This window comes from Camelus bactrianus, chromosome 6, assembly GCF_048773025.1.
Source record: "Camelus bactrianus isolate YW-2024 breed Bactrian camel chromosome 6, ASM4877302v1, whole genome shotgun sequence".
Lineage (NCBI taxonomy): Eukaryota > Metazoa > Chordata > Mammalia > Artiodactyla > Camelidae > Camelus > Camelus bactrianus.
The window spans coordinates 73579761-73599557 of NC_133544.1; the positions used below are offsets into that span (position 1 = coordinate 73579761).

The 19797-nt window shown below is 40.1% G+C and overlaps 1 protein-coding gene across 3 annotated transcripts in view; it reads left to right on the forward strand.

Moving 5' to 3' along the window:
• Window positions 1-19797, forward strand: part of CAPN3 (calpain 3) — a 43119-nt gene that overhangs the window by 4240 nt on the left and 19082 nt on the right. For all 3 annotated transcript variants that reach the window (XR_012507636.1, XM_010965196.3, XM_074365954.1), the window contains exons 2-3: window positions 18061-18130; window positions 19561-19679. Coding sequence is in view for 2 of the 3 variants with exons in the window: in XM_010965196.3 (XP_010963498.1) it covers window positions 18061-18130; window positions 19561-19679 (189 nt within the window). In the remaining variant the exon portion in view is untranslated. The remainder of the gene's footprint in view (window positions 1-18060; window positions 18131-19560; window positions 19680-19797) is intronic.

The following is a 19797-nucleotide window of genomic DNA, read 5'->3' on the forward strand; positions in this document are numbered from 1 at the left end:
AACAATTACTGATTTACTTACAAGAGGAAGGAGAGCTAGAACAGAAACCAAAGTGGGGTGGGGGGAGCCACAGGGCAGGAGGCCACACACGCCAGTGTCACCCTTTCCCCTGACCTGACCCCCAAAGACATCTTTACTGATGAACTTGTGAAAGGCCGGAGGCAAGTGTGTAACTTTTCTCGGTAAAGGGCGGAAGTTATTGTCTTGATTTACACAGGCAGGACTGAGCCAGAGCAGCCGGAAGTCAGAATGTGGAAAGAAAGCACAGGCGTGGGGAAAGAGAGAAGCAGAAAAAAAGTAAACTGCCGGGAGGGGGGGCAAGGAGGCCCTGCCCTCTCAGAGGCTGTGAAGCAGGGGTTCAAGATCTCCAAAACACCACGAGGCTTCAGTGTTCTGCTTAAGAGAAGCTGACACTTGCTTTACCATTTTCATCCAAACTTCAGGTTTAAATAATCACCATCTGAACTTTCAGAAGTTTATTATACACCTGCAGAACACCAGGAATATATATGTAGATTATATACTATATAGCAGTATAAAAACTGCTAGAAAAGCTCCTTATAAATCATAGGGTTGTAAATGTTTGGGAACTACTACTTTCCACCATGCCAGGTAGATGGGCTTCTTTCCTGATGTTAAGGTTTTGAAGGGGAAGCGGATGCCCCATCTCCTTCATTAACCTGCAGTTCATACCATTCACAGTCTGAAAGTTGATCCTTATTTCTAGCCAGAACTCTTCCAGCCACAATTTTAGCACATTATATCCGGCTCTGATCCAGAAGATAGTGAAACAGAGTCGGCCGATTTCCTCTATACAGTAATTCTCCCTACTCATGAAGAATGCCCATCCTTCCTTTAGTTGCTTCAGATCTAATAGTCATAAAACTCTTCTACCTTTACCCAATAGCTGTGATTTTTTTCCCAGGGCTGGGAATACCAGTGCTGCGATCCATGTACAGTCGATCCTCAGGACTTGTGGATTCTGTATTTGTGAATTCACATACTCACTGAAATTTATTTGTAACCCCTAAATCAATATCCATAGTGCCTCTCCTCTCCGCTCAGCTGCAGGAACGTGCAGGGCAGTGAAAACTTTGAGCTGCCCTACGTGCACGTCCCAGCTGAAGTCAGACAAGGTGACCCCCTGCCTTCTGGTTTCAGCTCTCAGGCCATTAAACGTGTCCTCTCATAGTCTATTTGGTGTCACGCTTTTTCACATTCTGCACTTGTTGGTGATTTCTCTGTTTAAAATGTCCCCCACATGCTGAAGTGCTGTCTAGTGGTCCTAAGTGCAGGACGGCTGTGATGTGCCTTAGGGAGAAAATACATGTGCTAGATAAGCTTCATTTGGGCATGAGTTATGGTGCTGTGAGTTCAATGTTAACTAATAGTATATATTAAATAATGTGTCTTTAAACAGAAACACACAAAATAAGCCTGTGCATTGATGGGTTGATGAAAATATTGTGACCAGAGACTCACAGGAATCTAATGCTCAATTTCCGCCAGGTGCAATGGCTCAGTATTCACCAATTCAGAGTTCACAGTGACTTTTTAGAACATAACCACCATGAATAAGGAGAACTGACTGTCTTCCTACGTTCTCTCTATTCTTAAGTATCACAGCTTGAAATAACACCCTATTAACAGTGTGATTAGTGGGAAGCATTGCAACATATTTTAATCCACTGCAGTCATTATTCTCTTTGATGTTCAAATTGTCCCATCTTTGGACAACCGGAGCCTCCTACAAGCTGCCTGAATAGTTTTACATGACCCCATTAATTCTCAGTAGCTTCCTTGTTTTCTGGCCACGACAAAAAGTCCCAGGCTCATATTACACATTTCTTGCTCTAGGCCTGGAACGAATCATTTCTTTAAGGAGCTTGGTTCCTTTTAGTCAGAACTGGAGTTAAAGAAAAGGAATGAAATGTGGAGGACAGCTGACCACTGACTTCCCAGGACCCAGGGCTTGGCCCTTACATCAGCACTCTGAAGTAGGAAGCTTTCTGACAACCTGTGGTGACAACCAGAGGTCTCTTGCTCTGACGACTCTTCCATGTGCCCACCGCCTCTATATTTAACACTCTACCCTGTGTAACTTCCCAACCAGGGGGTAACCTGACCTGTGTTAATTCTGAAAAGAAGAAATCCTAGGTTGGCACAAAATAGAAGTTACTCCATTGCCGTGTGAGATGAGAGGGAGGGGGCAGAGCTACCGAGACCCTGTGGCTGTGCACAGTGAGCCCTCTGCTCCCAGGCCTAGGGCCCAGTCACTGTGCCGTTTCTTCAGGGATGGTATCATTCCAGTGAACCCAGCTTGGAGGAGGTCTGCTAATCTGTCTCAGTGTCATCTTCTGTCAGACAGTTTTGATAGAAGTGGGATCACTGGGCTAGTTACAAAGAGGAAGAACTGGGGGCATGGTGCAGAGGGGTTAGGAGAGCTGGATTTAGAACCAGACTTGGTCTGAACCCTGGCTCTGCCCCTTGTAAGTCACACAAACTTTCCAAGTTTCGAGTTTCTCTTCTATAATGCGGACAATGATAATCTCATCACATGTCTGTTTGGAGCTAGTATCCACAGTGCTAGTAGGTGCTCAAGGTACGGGAGCAATTACTATTCATGATAAGGAGCAGAAGACAGGAGCATAACAGTGATGAAGTGCACAGGTTTTAAAGTCAAAGAAACTTGATTCAGGGTGGGAGGGTATAGCTCAAGTGGTAGAGAGCATGCTTAGCATGCACTAAGGCTCTGAGTTTAATCCCCAGTACCTCCTCTAAAAATAAATAAATGAATAAACCTAATTACCTCGAAAGAAAGAAAGAAAGAAAGAAAGTAAGAAAAAAAGAAAGTAAGAAAAAAAGAAAGAGAGAAAGAAATAAAAAGAAAGAAAGAAAGAGAGAAAGAAAACGAAAGAGAGAAAGAAAGAGAGAAAGAAAAAGAAAGAGGAAGAGAGGGAGGGAGGAAGAGAGGGAGGGAGGAAAGAAGGAAGGAAACGAAACGAAACTTGATTCAAATCCCAGCTTCACCTCTTACCAATGTGACATCAGACAAGTTACTGACTGCTCCTGGGTCTCCTGGGTTTCCTCACCTGTGAAAAGAAAATGAAAATTCCTACTTTCATAGAATTGTAAGGATTAAATTAGATACTGTATATGACTTGCTTAGCACAATGAGTCAATAAATAGTGATGATGATAATTGAAAGGCAACATGAGGTACCCAATTGAGAGCCAGCCCTTCTCTACTCCCCAGAGAATCATGACAGGGCCATCCTAGAGTGGGGGTAGGGGAGCATAAGTTTTGGTGGAAGTGACAATTCTATAAACAACTTTTAGGACTGTCTCCCATTATATCCCACAAGACAGCAGCTCCTCCGGAAGGTCATGACAGGGACAGAAGTCTAGACATCATGGGGAACAAGCTGAAATAACTCAGCAGCATAATGCCGAAAACAGGAGGGGCAGGGCCAGAAGTAGCCAAGAAATGTATGGGAAGATGCACTTGGTGAATAAGGCAGAGCATCTTTTCATAATTCATGTATTTCTTGATCATTTGTTATCTTGCTGTCCATAAAATACCTGTTAATGTCTTTTGCTCATTTTTCTAGTGAGTCATTTGTCTTTTTCAACTTGAACAGTAAATCAAGTCCTCCCAACTTTTTCTTCTTCAGTATTGTTTTAGATATATTTGGCTACTTGCCTTTCCATTTAAGTGTTAGAAACAGGGTGTTACGTTTCACCAAAAAATCCTGTTGGGATTTCTACCGGGATTTCATTGAATCAATAGGGGAAGAACGCATGCCTTGACATTAGTGAGTCTTCCTATCCACAAAGAAGGGATGTCTCTCCGTTTAAACAGGTTTTCTTTAGTATCTGTTAATTAACTTTAAAAATTTTTTTTCTTGATAAAGGTCTTGAACATCCTTTGTCAGATTTATTCCTAGGCATCTTTTGTTGTTGTTGTTATTTTTATAAATGGCATCTTTCTTAAAATTGAACTCCATTTCTCAGACATAAATGCACATTTTGACTTTTTCTCTTATATCCAGTATATATACTAAACTGTTAGTAATTCTAATAATTTGATTGTTAATCCCAAGTTATTTGTCTATTGAGTCTATGTTTCTGTACAGATGGTTAAGTTACTTGCAAATAATGGCAGGGCTGTCCAGTACGTTACACACAACTGTATTCAGCAGCCTAATTCTTGGTTTATTCTACTAGGTAACCCCTCTAGCATAACTTTAATAATTAAAGAGGTAGGAGGCATCTTCGTCGGGCTCCCAGTTTTAAAGGGAATATTCTTAATGTTTAACTGCTGAATAGATTTTCTACAGATTTATTTGTAGAAACAACTTATCATTAAGAAAGTTCCCTCTACTCCTTCTTTGCTAAGTTTTTTTTAAATCATAAATTGTTGTTGAACTTTATCAAATATTTTTTCTGTATTTATTGAGGAAATCATGTGATTTTCCTTCTTTAAAGAGTTAACATACAAAATCACATTAAGAGTTTTCCAATATTGACCCCTTGCATTTTTAGACTAAAATAAACTTAGAATGTATTGTCTTTTTATATACCACTGAATTTTGGTTTACAAATCCTTTATTTAGGTTTTTGCATGTATGATCATTAGTGAGACTGACATTATTTCCCTTTCTGGTGCTGTCCCATTTTGGTATCAAGGTTATGATTAGCCTCCTAAAATGAGTAGGGTAAGTTCTTTCTTCTGTTCTGTAAAAGAGATTGTGTAAGATGAAAACAGTATTTCTTAAATACTTGGTAGAATTTTGCCAGTGTTTTTTTTTAGGGAGGATTTTTATTTATTGATGCAAATGCCTAAATAATCATGGAATCATTTGAAATTGTTTTTCTTCTTGAGTCAGTGGTAATATTTATTCTTCTAGGAATTTTTAGTGAATACATTCATCTCTTAAAAAAAAGCTTTTTTTTTCCCCGTCTAAAGTCAATCATCTTGGATATTAATGTGGGTACAACAGTTTGGGGGACAAGTTTTTGCTTGATATATACTTTTTTCATTCTTTTACTTCCAACATTTCTATGTCCTGATGTCTCGGGTGTGTTTCTTATAAACCATTTATAAAAGCTTTTTTTAAAAGCCAATCTGTAAACTTTCATCTTTTAACTGGAGATTTTAGTCTATTTACATTGATTATGAGCACTGATATACTTTGGGTTTATGTCTATCAGCTTAACCACAACTTTTCTGATTGTATTGCTTTTGAAATGTTCCTATTCTCCTCTTTATGTCCTTTAAAAAATGTGATTAAAAAGAGAGGGGGAGGTATAGCTCAGTGGTAGAGTGCATGCTTAGCATGCATGACGTCCTGGGTTCAATCCCCACTACCTCCATTTAAATAAACAAATAAGTATATAAATCTAATCCCCCCCAAATTTTGATTAAAAAGTGCTTTCTCTATTTTTTTTTTTCCTTTCTACTAGTTTGGAAGTTACTATCTCTAGTTTTTCAGTGGTTGCCCTGAATTGTTAACATACATATTTATCTTGACAAAGCCTGAAATTGATCAATAGCATTATTTTTCTCACAAATAATGAGGATCCTAGAGCACTTGAAATACTCCTAATATGCTATTGTTGTTCAGAATTTTAGCTCTATCTTTATTTTTCAAACTTAAAAATTAGAAAATATTATAATTTTTCAATATTTGCTTAGATTTACACACATTTTCTAATTTCTTTGTTTACTGTTCCTCTTGAGACTTAGAATTTTCGTTCTAGAATAATTTTACTTTTTCCTAAAGTTCATTGTTTAGAAGTTCCTTTAGTGGGGGGTCTATTTGTAGTAAGCATTTTCAATTTTTATTTGTATGAAATTTGCTATCACTCTTAAAGTAGCTTTCATGAGTAATTAGACCTAGGTTGATTCTCAGTACTGCCCTCTGGCTTACATTGCTGTTGAAATCAGCCGACATTCTAATTAGTATCCCTTAAGAGACTATCTGCCTTTTCTCTCTGACTGCTTTTAAGATCTTCTCTCTGTCTAGGGTATTCTGCAGTATCACTATGTTGTGTCTAAACATATATTTCCTTATATTTTTCCTGCTTAGGATTCACTAGGATCTTGAATCTGAGGACTGGAGTCATTGATCAATTGTAGAAAATCTCTTAAAATGTTAATTCTCCCCATATTTTCTATTATCTTCTTCTATACCTCCAATTAAATATATGCTGAACTTACCTTGGTCTATTCCACATAGATCTTAGCCTCTTTTGTCCCCCTTTTAAAAAATGTTCCCATCTGTTTGATTCTCTGTGTGGTATTCCAAGTGGTGTTTTCTGATCTAGCTTCCAGTTCACTAATTCTCACTTCAACACCACCTAATCCAATTACTGAATTATTAAGTTTCAATGTGTGAACATTAATTGGATTCTGGTTCAAAAAGTAAAAGCAGCTGTAAAAGCAGCTATAAAAGACATGTGGGGAAAGAACCCAAAAATTAGCATATGGATTTGGATCTTGAATAATATTAGAGAGTAATAGTTAATTTTCTTAGTGATAGTGGTACTATGGTCAGTAGGAGATTGTTCTTGTCCGTAGGAGATGCCTTGTGTAGCCCAAGGAAACTCCTAAGTATTTAGGTGTAAAGTCTCATGATACCTACAACACTCTTTCAAATGGTTCAGCCAAAAACCAAGCTCTATATACACATATATAGCTAGATAAAACAAAGACAGCAAAATGTTAACAACTGTTCAGTCTAGATGTAGGCTATATGGGTGTCCATTCTTTAAACTCTTCTATAAGTTTGGAATTTTTCATAATAAAAATCTAGAAAACTGGGATAGCTGATGAAAAAGAATACGAAAAGGAATATATATGTGTGTGTGTATAACTGAATCACTATGCTACATGTCAGAAATTAACACCACATTGTAAATTGACTATACTTCAATTTAAAAAACTGGGATAGCTGTAAATTAACATTTCAATAACAGGGTTAAAATATAAAATTAAGGGGAAGGAAGGAGAGAGAAAGAGAAAGGAAGGAAGAAAATAACTGAGAGAGAAATGTAAAAGAAATAAGAGTAGAAGAATAGCCCAGAACTAAGACAAAAATCTCTCACTGAGTGCTCAGCACAAAGAATTTAAAAAATAAACAAACTCATACCAAGGCACACAAATGTGGTTTTTGGAATTGGGGTGAGGGGTTTCTGGGGAGAGAGAGAGGGGGAGACAAACCCTAAAAGTTTTCAGAGGGAAGAGATAGGTCACATAGAAAGGAAAGTTCATCAAAACTGCATCATACTTCTTAATACCAGATGTGAGGAGCAATGAAACAATGCCTTAAAACTTCTGAAAGAAACTGGTTTTCGACTTTAAAAACCTAGCAAAAGTAGAAAAGAGATAGAGTTAGACAAGGAAGGACTCAGGTGGTTTACCTCCCATCCACCCATTCTAGGAAGCTGCAAGTTGTGTGCCAATAAAATCAAAGAGTAAGCCAAAGAATTCTGGAAACAGAATTCCACCCAGGAGAAGGGCAGTCAGCCCCAGGCCACTGCTTCAGACCTGGAGCACAGTTGGTCTGGTCTGCAGGGGAGAAGGAGGCTGCAAAGAGGGACCCGGGGGGGGGGGGGGGCAGTAGAACTGCCAGGTTGTCTACATATTTATAAAAACTACTGCTGAGAAAAAGCATTCATTGATAGACACATAGAAAAACAAAGGAATTATAAAGAATAAAAGAAAAGAAACATTTAGACAGAAAGGAAATGAAACACAGCATACCATATTTAGCTAAGAAGTGAACAATACTTACCTAAATATACTAGAGGAAATATTGAATTTCAATTTTTCTAAAATTTATGACAGAACTACTTTGGGAAGATGGTGGGCAGACAGCATCATGCAAGAAGCCAGTCTCATTCTCCAGAGTAGGAATTCTATTGATACTTTCTAAAAACAATAAATTAAAAATTAATAATATAAGCATGTCATTTAGAAATATAGAGATAAATACCAGAAGAAAGAGCAAAAAGAATTAAAAGTGGCTGTCTTGGCAGGAGGGTATAGCTTGGTGATAGAGTACATGCTTAGCATGCACAAGGTCTTGGGTTCAATCCCCAGTACCTCCATCAAAAAAAAATTTAACTAATTAATTAATTAATAAACCTAGTTACCTCTCCCCGCAAAAAAAATTTTTTTTTTATAAAGTGGCTGTCTCTGAGGAGAGGGATTTTCAGGGAAAGAGACTGCTATTCCTCTAGATAACTTTCGTCTTGTTGGATTTTTTTTTACAACTGTGTTCATGTATAAACTGATTAAAAATTATGTCTTAAAAGCACTGACCTCAAAAATTATTTTGAGCTATTATAGTACCCTGTAATGCTAACATCAAGTATCAGTGAACACAGACTGTCCTGGTGTGCTTGTGTAAATTGCAGAGTCCCAGACCCCTACCAAGGGTATTTAAATCCTTAAATCTGGGATGAGCCTTGGGAATCTGCATTCTAAACTGGCATCCCAGGTGATTCTGATGCAGGTAATCCAAAGGCCACCCTTTGAGAAGCATGGAGCAGACGAAGACCGACAAGAGTGAACAGGGAGACGGCATCCTCCCAGTGGGCAGGCTGCCAGACCTGATTTCCACCTGCGTCAGCTCCCTGCACTTACATTCGAGTTGTCTGTTTAAGTATGGTGAAACTTTGAAAAAGCTGAGCTTTCTTGTGAATATAATTCTGACACACATTTATCCTCCTTCCCCACCCAGCGCATCCTCTGCCTCACAGGTCCCGAACTTGCAACCATGCATGTCTGTTCACCGCCACTGGGACCCACTATAACAGGGACTTGCACTTGGTCCAGCTACTTCCCTCTGGGTCCCTCTCAGAGATTAGACAGTCCCTAAAATGGCCAGTCAAGGTCTTTGGGGGGATGGGGCAGGGACATCAGGAGAATGAAGGCTTCATTAACCTCAGACAATGGCCTGGAGCAGATTCCTCCTATGCATTCAGCAGCCTGTATAGGATTAGTATATACAGCATGTTTCGAAGGCCCCATGCTATATCCCATTGGCCGCCAGTGTTAAAGGCATAAATGCCTTTTGCTGAGGCAGAGCAAGCCTCTCTGTAACCATATTTTCTCTTTTTAAAGAAAGAATCCCAGCAAGGCTGATGGAGGTAGCCTGAAGGTCTGCAGGCCTTGTGGCCTGTCCTGGGGCTGTCGCTGGCTCTCCGCTCCCCTTGGCTCCCTCTCTGACTGGCATGATGTTGCCCCTTGACCGTGGGCTCAGGGGCCTCCAGCCAAAGCTGCTGACTCTGACCAGGGCCTTTCTCTGGGCTGTGTTCATTTGCATCGCGCCGCTGAGGGTGGAGGAGCTATATAGGCGCTGGCCCATTCACGGAGGATTAGGCCTGGGCCGAGGGCGCGGCAGGAGAGTGGCCTCAGCCAAGGCCCAGCCCCGCTCCCTGAGCGGTCACCATGCCCTACCTGCTGCCAGGGTTCTTCTGTGACCGCGTCATCCGGGAGAGGGACCGGAGAAACGGAGAGGGCAGTGCCACACAGCCCCTCAAGTATGAGGCGCAGGATTTTGTTGTGCTCAGACAACGGTGCCTGGCTCAGAAGTGCCTCTTTGAAGACTGTGTGTTCCCAGCAGGTGTTCAGTCCCTGGGCTCCCACGAGCTGAGCCAGAAAACCAAGATGAAGGCCATCACATGGAAAAGGCCAAAGGTAGGGATGGGAGGGGGCTTCAGGGGACAGCTCCTGGGACAGGAGGCCAAGGGGTCCAGAGCCTGAGGCTCTGAGCAAGTAGCTTATCAACATTTTCCTCCCCATGTGCCCCCCAAATACCTCCTTGCTTCCTCCTGGAACTGGAGCTGTTATTTTCTGTTCCTGAACTAGAAATAATGTAATACTTTACAGATCCCTGAGACTGTAAACATTTTTAAGAGAGCTAACGCACTGACTTAAATTCATAGTAAAATAGTAAGGAATAGTTGACTATCACGTCTCTTCTTGAGAGCGGGTATTTTGGGAGTGGGAGAGTGGAGCGGTTAGGAAGACCAAGGCTCACCGCTTCCAGGAGAGTTCCGTGGAAGGTGGTGAACAGTTAGGAAACTGCTCCAGGAGGCTGCAGACTTGCCTTCTGGACTTTTTGCCTAAGGCTGGCTCATTAGTGACGTGTCACTTTTGTTTAAACAAAAACGTTTATGCTGACCAGCCACACTCCTTACAGGGGGGCGGAAGTCTGCTCAAGGATACCTTACTGCCCTGCAACTGAGGGGCACATTTGTTTCAGCTGTGCTCAGCTGCTCTGTGCTTCTCTCAGTGGGGTCTTTGGACTACCTGCATCAGACTTACCTGGGAAGCCAGCTTAAAATGCAGATTCCCAGGGCTCACCCCAGACATATCTATAAATACTTCTGTATGTAACTACCTGTATCTATAGTAAATAAAACATGAGTTCATACTGACTTATACCAAAGTAGGTCTCCATGTGTGTTATTGTAAACGGATTTTTCCCCCCAAATTCCAGTTGTTTATTGCTGGTATATCAAAAAGCAACTGACTTTGATTTACTCACCTTCTATGTTGCAACTATGTTATCCTTGCTTATTAGTTCCAGAAAGTTTTTTTTTCTTGTTGTTGTTTGTTTAGGGTTTTCTATACAGACAATTGTGTTATCTGTGAATGAAGACAGTTTATTTCTTCCTCTCCAATCCCTAAACATTTTATTTCCTTTTCTTGTTTTATTGCATTAGCTAGAACTTTCAGCATGATGTCCAATAAGAGTGGTAAGAGGAGATATTTTGACTTGTTCCTGATCTTAGGGGAAGGCTTCTAGTTTCTCAACGTTAAATATGAAGATAGCCGTAGTTCTTTCATTTATACATTGTTTCTGAGTTGCTAATTTTTTTTGAGGATTTGGTGTCTGTTTTCATAAGAGATATATTGGTCTACAGTTTTCCTTTACAATGTCTTTTTCTGGTTTGAGTATTAGGGTGATGCTGGCCTCACAGAATGAGTTAAAAAGTGTTTTCTCTGCTTCCGTTCTTCTGGATGATATCACAGAGAACTGGAATCATTTCTTCGTTGAATGTTTGGTATTATTCACCAGTAAAATCATCTGGATCTGATGCTGTCCTTTTTGGAGGGTTATTAATTATTGATTAAATTTCTTAATAGGTGTAGCCATATTCAGATAATCTATTTCTCATTGTGTCGCTTTTGGTAGTTTGTAGTTTGTGTCTTTCAAGAAATTAGTCCATTTTATCTAAGTTATCAAATCTGTGAGCATAGAGCTATATGTAGTCTTCCTTTATTATTCTTCTAATGTCCTTGGAATCAACAGTGGTGATGTCGTCTTCATTTTTGATGTTGGTAATCTGTATCTTCTCACTTTTTTTCTTGGTTAGCATGGCTAGAGGTTTATTAATTTTATTGACCTTTTCAAAAAAACTAGTTTTTGGTTTTATTGATTTTCTCTGTTTTACTGTTTTTAATTTCATTGATTCTGATCTTGTTTCTTATTATTTCTTTTTTCTACTTGCTTTGGGCTTAAATTTTTCTTCTTTCTCTAGTGTTCTGAGGTAGAATGTTGGTATTGCTATCAGGTCTTTTTTCCTTTCTAATATATGCACTTAATGCTATAAATTTCCCTTTAAGTACTGTTTTCACTGCATCCCACAAATTTTGATATTATAGTTTCATTTTCATTTAGTTCAAAGTATTTTTAAACTTCTCTTGAAATTCCTTCTTTGACCAATGTGGTATTTAGAAGTGTGTTGTTTAATTTCCAAACAACGTGGGATTTTTCCAGTTATCTTGTTGTTACTGATTTCTAGTTTTGTTCCACCATAGTCTGAAAACATACTTTGTATGTTTTCTATTCTTTTAAATTTGTTGAGGTGTGTTTTATGGCCCAGAATGTGATTTGTCTTAGTGACTCTTCCATGTGACCTTGAGAGCAGAATGTGTATTCTGTTATCATTGGATGGAGTATTCTATAAATGTTAATTAGATCAAGTTGATTTATAGTGCCATTCAGGTCAACTATATCCTTACTGATTTTCTGTCTGCTTGATATATAATTACTGAAAGAGGGGTGTTAAAGTTTCCAACTATAATATAAGATTTTCTGTTTTTCCTTTCAGATATATCACTTTTTGCCTCACTCTTTTGACATTCTGTTGATGGGTGCATCCACATTTAGGACTGTACTTTTAGGAAAGGATTCCTTTATCATTGTGTAATGCATCTCTTTATCTCTGACAGTTTTCCTTGTTATGAAGTTGGCTTTGTCTGAAATTATGACAGCTACTCCAGCTTTCTTTTGATGAGTGTTGGCATGGTATATATCCTTCTCTAGCTATCTGAGTCTTTATATTTAAAGTTATTTTCTTGCAGACAACATATAGTTAGGTCTTTTTAAAAAATCTATTCTCACAATCTCTATCTTTTAATTAATGTATTTAGGCTCCATTCACATTTAAATGATTATTATATGGGTTGGGTTATGTCTACTATGTTTGTAACTGTTTTGTATTTGTTGCAATTTTGTCTCTCCTCTCCTCCCTTTCCTGCCTTCTCTGGTTTTAAGTGAGTATTCTATATGATACCGTTTATCTCCTCTCAAATATATCAACTATCTTTCTTTTTTAAAAAGTCAATGATTATACTAGTGTTCCCAGTATACATTTACAACTAATCTAATTTCACCTCCAAATATCACATACCTTATCACAGAAAATTCCCAGTTCCTCTCTTCCTTCCCTCATGACATTGCTGTCATTCATTTCATTTATCTGTATGCTATAATTACTCAACATATTGTTATTATTTTATTACTTTAAACAAAGTTATCTTCAGATTAAGAATAAGAAAAATAAAAATTTTATTTTACCTTTATTTATTCCTTCTCTGATGTTCTCCTTTCCTTTATGTAGTGCCAGGATTCTGATCTATAATATTTTCCTTCTTCCTGAAGAACTTCTTTTAACATTCTCTGCAAGGCAAGTCTGCTGGCCATTAATTCCCTGTGGTTTTATTTGTCTGAGAAAGTCTTTATTTCTCCTTTAGTTTTGAAAGATAATTGCTCTGCATAGAGAATGTTAGGTTGATGGGTTTTCTCTTTCATCGATTTAAAAATTTCAGTCCAGTCTTCCTTGCTTGCATGGTTTCTGAAGAGAAGTCTGCTGTAATTCTAGTCCTTGTTCCTCTAGAGAAAAGGTATTCTCCCCCTCTTGGCTTCTTTCAAGATTTTTTCTTTATATTTGGTTATCTGCAGTTTGAATATAATATGTCTAAGTGTTGTTTTGTTTTTGTTTTATTTTGCTGGCATTTATACTGCTTGATGTTCTTTGAGCTTCCTGGATATGTGATTTGGTATATGTCATTAATTTTGGAAAGTTCTTGGACATTGTTACTTCAAATATTTCTTCTGCTGTGTTCTTTTTTTCCTCCAGTACTCTAATTATGCATGTGTTGAACCTTTTGAAATTACCCCATAGTTCTTGGATGTTCTTCTCTGTTCTGTTGTTGTTGTTATATTTTTCTCTTTATATTTCACTTTGGAAAATTCTTATTGTCTCATCTTCAATCTCATTAATTTTTTTCCTTGTCCATGTCTAGTCTACTGATGAGCCCATCAAATACATTATAGTGTTTTTCATTTCTATCATTTCCTTTTGATTCTTTTGAGTTTCCATCTCTCTGCTTATATTACCCATCTTTTCTTGAATGTTGCCTACTTTTTCCATTAGACCCTTGGACATACCAATCATAGTTATTTTAAATTCCCTGCCTGATAATTCCAACATCTATGTCATATCTGAATCTAGTTCTGATGCTTGCTTTACCTCTTCAGGCTACTTCTTGCCTTTTGACATCTCTTGCAATTTTTTTTTGCTGAAAGTCAAACATGTTGTTTTGGGTACTAAGAACTGAGATAAATAAGCCTTTGTCATGAGGATTTGTGTTAGCTGGCCAGGAGTTGTACTGCAGGTGCCAGAGTCTTCAAATTCCTTTAGTATCTTTGTTTCATCTCCTATCTTGACTTTGGGCCTTCCTAAATACCCCTCATTAGAGTTTGCATCTTGCCGCTCTTCCATCTGTAAGTCACTATTTTTACACTGGAGCCCTGTTGTGGTGGTGGTAAGTAGTGGAGGGGACAAGTTCTATAATCTATTGATTAAAGCTCTGTCTTTTAATGGGCCTTTCTCTCTGGGCTGTGATCTTCACACATGTTTCTCTGTTGGTGTAGCATTTCTCCTTAGATGAGAAAGGCTGGAGCGAGCCAGAGTGTGAGTAATGCCCTTCCCCAACATAGGTAAGACTCTGCAAGTCTCCCCACCCCGCCCCCCAACCCCGTCACAGGGGGATCTTTCTTGGATCTTCACCATGAGAACCTGGTGGAATTTGGAGGTAAAAGCCATAAAAGGATGGGGGATCCTCCCTCCCAAGGCTATGGCCTCTAGAAGTTTATCACTTTTGTGCTAATCCCAACTGAGCTTCTAGAAATTCATCAAAATTACCATGTAAGTTTTCCTTCCAGTTTCTGGCCAAGGCAGCTTCTGTTCCAGATAAGCAGATCTTGGCTGTAACTCTCTGGAATCACTTGTGTCTGTATTTCAGGGTGGTAGGTTGCCCTGCAACCTTGGTTCTCTGATGGGCCCAAGCTAAGTCATTGGTTTTCAGTTTGTTCAGCTTTTTCTTGTGGTAAGGACAGGAGTGATGACTTCCAGGCTCTTTACATGTTGGAGCTGAAACTGAAGTCCCCTACATGTGTCTACTTTAGTCCACCCTTTTAAATAGATGTTTTTGTTTATCTTATAATACATTATATGTTAGGATAATATACACACACCTAATTTAAAACTGGTAAGAATACTTACCCAGAGTTGCATGTTCAAAATATTTTAATGATGATCGTATACCAAAAAAAAAAAAAAAAAAAAAAAAAAGAGTTTGGAGACATTGTGCAAACCATAGCACTCAAAAACAGAGGAAATGGTCATCTGTTGCTAAGTGCTAGGAATCCATTATTTTCAGATCCAGTCTCCATGCTAAATTATAGCTAAATTATGAAGGAGTAACCAGACGTCTTAGGTCCCCAATCTAAAATAACAGAGCCAGGACCATTTACCTTTTGTTGATCTTAATCAACAAAAACAGGTCTCAGGCACTCCAGGGGACACTTAAGCTGTGTTTATAAGTAAAGAAAGAGGGAAACGTAGGTGGTCGGGAGGAGGTATCTGGGCAAATCAGGGCTGTTTTATGAATTAACCCTCAACGAGCTTGGTAACTGGCCCTCGCCAAACAGGTATCTCTCATGAGGACAAACAATTGAGGGTCTCTAGGCTGGGGGTGTCCAGGAGGGCAGGCAGGGATGATTTCCTATTTTTATTATATCTTTAAATCCCCCAGCCCTGTACGTACTTGGAAACTCAATTAATGTGTTGTGAATTTAGCTGAGGTAGTATTGAAAGTAAATGTGGTATCTTGGGGGATCTCTACTACCGCAAAAAATGTAACTCCATTCAAATACCTGGACCACCAGACAGATGGAAGAGATCAGTGCAGTTGCTGCTGCCCTTCCTGTAGACATCCCTGGAACTGGTCACAAGTGTGGGGATGAGAAGTCCTTCTGAACCTACAGACACAAGGAGAGGAAGCTACACCTGTGACAACTAAAAATTGTAGCTAAAATTCTAGTATTTGAGTCACTTTATAACATAGTTCTTATAACAGGGGCCAAACATTCAGTAGTCAAATGTCTCAGCTGGCACGTAGCAGACTACTAGCTTAAGCCAAAGAAAAGCTCATATAACGTATTAACTTGAATGTTCAAAGGTGATGGTTGGGTTTAGAAGCACTGAATCCAGGCCACAAACCATGTCATCAAGACCCAGCCCCTAATATTGTCTGTTTGTCTGTCTATCCATCCATCCATCCATCACCTCCGTCCTCTCCACCCACTCCCCCATCTGCTTCTTCTGAGCTGTCTTTATTCTCAAGCAGGCTAATTTCACAAAGGGGCAAAGATGGCAGCTTCAGGCTGACAGTCTACCAGCAAAGTGACTCCGGCAGAAGAGTGTACTTTTTTCCCAATAGTTACAGTAAAAATCTTGGCCCATATCTCACTGGCCCAGATTTGGTCATGTGCCCATCCCTGAACCAATCCCTCTCACTCTGATTGCCCCTAATCACCATCTGGAGCTGGAGGGAAGGGAAGCCCACAGAACAGCAGGAGCTGACAGTGGGGTTGCTCCCCAGGTGAAAACTGAACTGTGATGCCAGAAGAAGGGATAATGTATTCTCAGGAGGCAAAACACTGGGGAAACAAAAATAACATATGTCAACTATACCTTAATTGGTTTCTTCGTTTTTTAGGAAGAAGGAGTCTTGTCTGGCATAATGAAAGGTTTATATTTTCTTAGTGGGAAATAGTTTTTAAAGACCACATCCTGGACATTGACATTCTCTTTACTACTAGATTTTTACTGCTTTTAGTTTTTTTGTTTTGCTTTGCTTTAGTGTGGAGAGATAGGAAGTTTTTCTTAGACAGACAAAGAAATCTTGAGTTATATACCCAATTCAGCTTTAACATTACAGGGTTGTTACTTAAGTTACTCAATTTTATAATTTTACATATTTTCTTTTACACTAAAAATATCCTGTTCCTAATGACATTAATGCAAGCTCTTATTTATTTTATCCTACATGTCCCAGTTTTGAAATAATAATATTTTTATTTATTATGATTCATATTTCTTTATGGTTTTGGTTTTTGACCTTAGGATATATCCCAAAAGGAATAAACAGCCCATTTTTTATATTTTATGTCACTTGAAATAATTCATTTTATTTTATGTGGTCATGCCATCAATTTAATAAGCAGTTAGGTTCCTTTTCTTCAGTTTGCTTTCAGCTTTTTCAGATTGACTTTTTAAACTGTCTTTTCTTTAATTTTGGCTTTTAATTCTGTAAAATTTACATGCTTCCCAAGTCAAAACTATTTTCAAACAGTTATGGTCAGAGTTTTACTTCCATCCCTATTTTCACCCCCTTAATTCTTCCCTCTCCCCATAGGCAACCTTTTTAAAAATCATTGTTTTGGGTTTATCCTTCCACTGCTTAAGAGTTTCAGAGGGGAGGTGTGTGTGGTGTGGTCTAAGCAGGGCTTTCCATCGGGCAGGAGGGATAGATCCCTGACTGCGGGAAGCTTCAGCTCGCTTGAGTGTGTTGTCCTGTTGTGAGGGAGTAGGGGGTAACACAGGGAAAGAGAGAGGGCTGTGTCACAGGGAGAGCAAGACTTCTTGAAGCTGCAACATTCGGGTGTTAAAACCAAAACACAGAATCTACAATTATTTCAAAAGTCAGAAAGTTAAAAAACAAAGCATGACAAATCCAAACAAAAACAAGAGCACCCTCTGTTGGCCTGTGTTGGGATGCACATAGTTGGTAGCACCTGGACTTGGAAACTGCTAAGGCCAGGGGTGTCACACTGGGTTAGGCTGAATGAAGGAATGCACCTCCAGCAGCTGGGGAGGACTTTGAGGCCCACACCCAACTTACTCTCGGCTCTCCCCAGCTCTCAGGTCCTGTGGCCCCTGGGATATAGCTGATACTAAATATGTGTTACCACATCCTGAGGAGAAAGATCCTTATTTTCCCTCATGCACCACTTTTCCAGGCATAGAAAAAAAAGCAAGAGCCATGTTTTCTATTGTCCCTTTGCCAAAGTTGTGACAGTAATGATACTGCCCTAACTCTCAAGATGCATCCGTACTCAGACAGTATGTTAGCATGAGAGAGGAGTGCGGAACAATGGGAAAGGGAAGCCTGCATCTGGTTTCTCCCACTTACTAGCAGTGTGTCCTTGGGCAAGTTTCTTAACCTCTCTGAGCCTTGGCGTCCTTATCTGAAAAATAACACAGCAGTACCCAATTCACAGGCTGTCTTTGGAGGCTTACATGAGTCGTGTCTGTAAAACTCCTGATACGCAATGCCGGTACTACATAATGGACCTCAGTAAATAGTAGCTACTACTACTACTATTATCATTTCCCTTTTGGTTCACAGGAAATTTGCGAGAATCCCCGATTTATCATTGGTGGAGCCAACAGGACTGACATCTGTCAAGGAGATCTAGGTAGGAAATTCCTTAGGGTCATATCTAGCCAAACAATCAAAGGGTGATTAAAAAGTGTCATCCCTTAACAGGAAATAAAGGGACAATAATCTGATTTTGCTTTTAAGGAATTTGAGGGGGGGTTGATAAATATTACTTTATACTCACATACCCAAGTGCTGGTAATTGCTTCATTTAATTTCTGTCCCTCTCACCTTTCTCATTAGTTCTTTGCCTTGTGTCACAGGAGCTATGTCTCATTCCACAGCCTCCTCTCCAGAGTCTCCAGGACACATACACACCACACTCAGCAAGACAAAAGCCCTGCTTTAACTGTACCCACCTTCCTTTAAAGATGGGTCTGAAACTGTACCACGCGTGTCCCTCGGGCACGTGGAATCTATATGCTCACAAAAGTGCTTTTGTAACTTGAACCCTTGTTTAAATTGCCCCAGGATAGCTCCAGATTAAATGGTCTTTCAATAAAGATGACATTTGCCACGTGGATGAGTATCCAATTTTCTGTCTGGTTAGTTAGCTTGGCTGCTACATTAGACCTTTCTCTCTCTCAGCCTCTTGTTTGGGAAGCATTATCTTTAGTGTGGACAGCAGGAAAGTTCTGTGAAATAATGTTGAAGAGAACATCACCAGACACAATTTAAAACTTGAGGGAAAAGGAATTTGGCTAATTTGGCCCCAGAAGGAGAGGCTGAGGGGGCTTTGGATATCTGAGTTCCTGCGGAGCCCTGGCAAACTGATTATCTGGGCCTTCTAACCAACACTGTGTTTCAGAGGAGAGGCTGGCTACTTCGGGGAGGGGAGGGAGGGAGGGGATGGTGGCAACTCTCAGCCTCCCCTCTGCAGTCTCTAAGATGCTATCATATCCCACACAGGACAACAAAAGCCTTGCATAACTTAGCCTGTGCTCTGTTAATGTTCTAGGCCTGCCCCTTAGGCAGTCACACATACACACACACACAGCAAAGTGTCACCTCCAACTACTTACCTGCTTTCCTTACAATGCAAATCGGCTGGACTGATGACTCTCAGATGCTCAGTATCCGCCAAGGTCAGGAGGGGAAATGCACTCACATTGCAAAGGTATGGGGCAGGCAGACTTCCTACAGGCATTAAAAAGAATGACCCAATTATGATCACCTACTGCTCCACCTCCACTGAGGTCCAGAAAGGAAGTGAGCTTATACTGCAGATGGAGGAATTACCTACAGCCCTCAGAAAACCTGTCACGAGGGAGTCAGTTCCCCTGTTGATCACATGGTCCAGGGACTGCCATCAAGCTCCTTCCCTGGGCTGACACCTCTCTAAGGTCAGGCCTGAAAGTAGGACAGTGAGCCCCCTTCTCCAGAGAAGCAGAGCAGCTGGTGGGGAGGGGGTCTCCTTCCCTGGAGGTGCAGGCCTTCCTGTGACCTCTGCCACGTGTTTGTCTGCAGGGGACTGCTGGTTTCTCGCAGCCATCGCTTGCCTGACCCTGAATAAGCGCCTGCTTTTCCGAGTCATACCCCATGATCAGAGCTTCACCGAAAACTACGCAGGGATCTTTCACTTCCAGGTGAGGTCATGGGAATGGAGTTAAGAGGGCCAGCTGCCGTCCACCCACCACTGTCTCCCGGCCTTGACTTCCCAGTGGCTCTAGGAAAGGTTCCACCCGCCCACCTGGCCATGGCTGT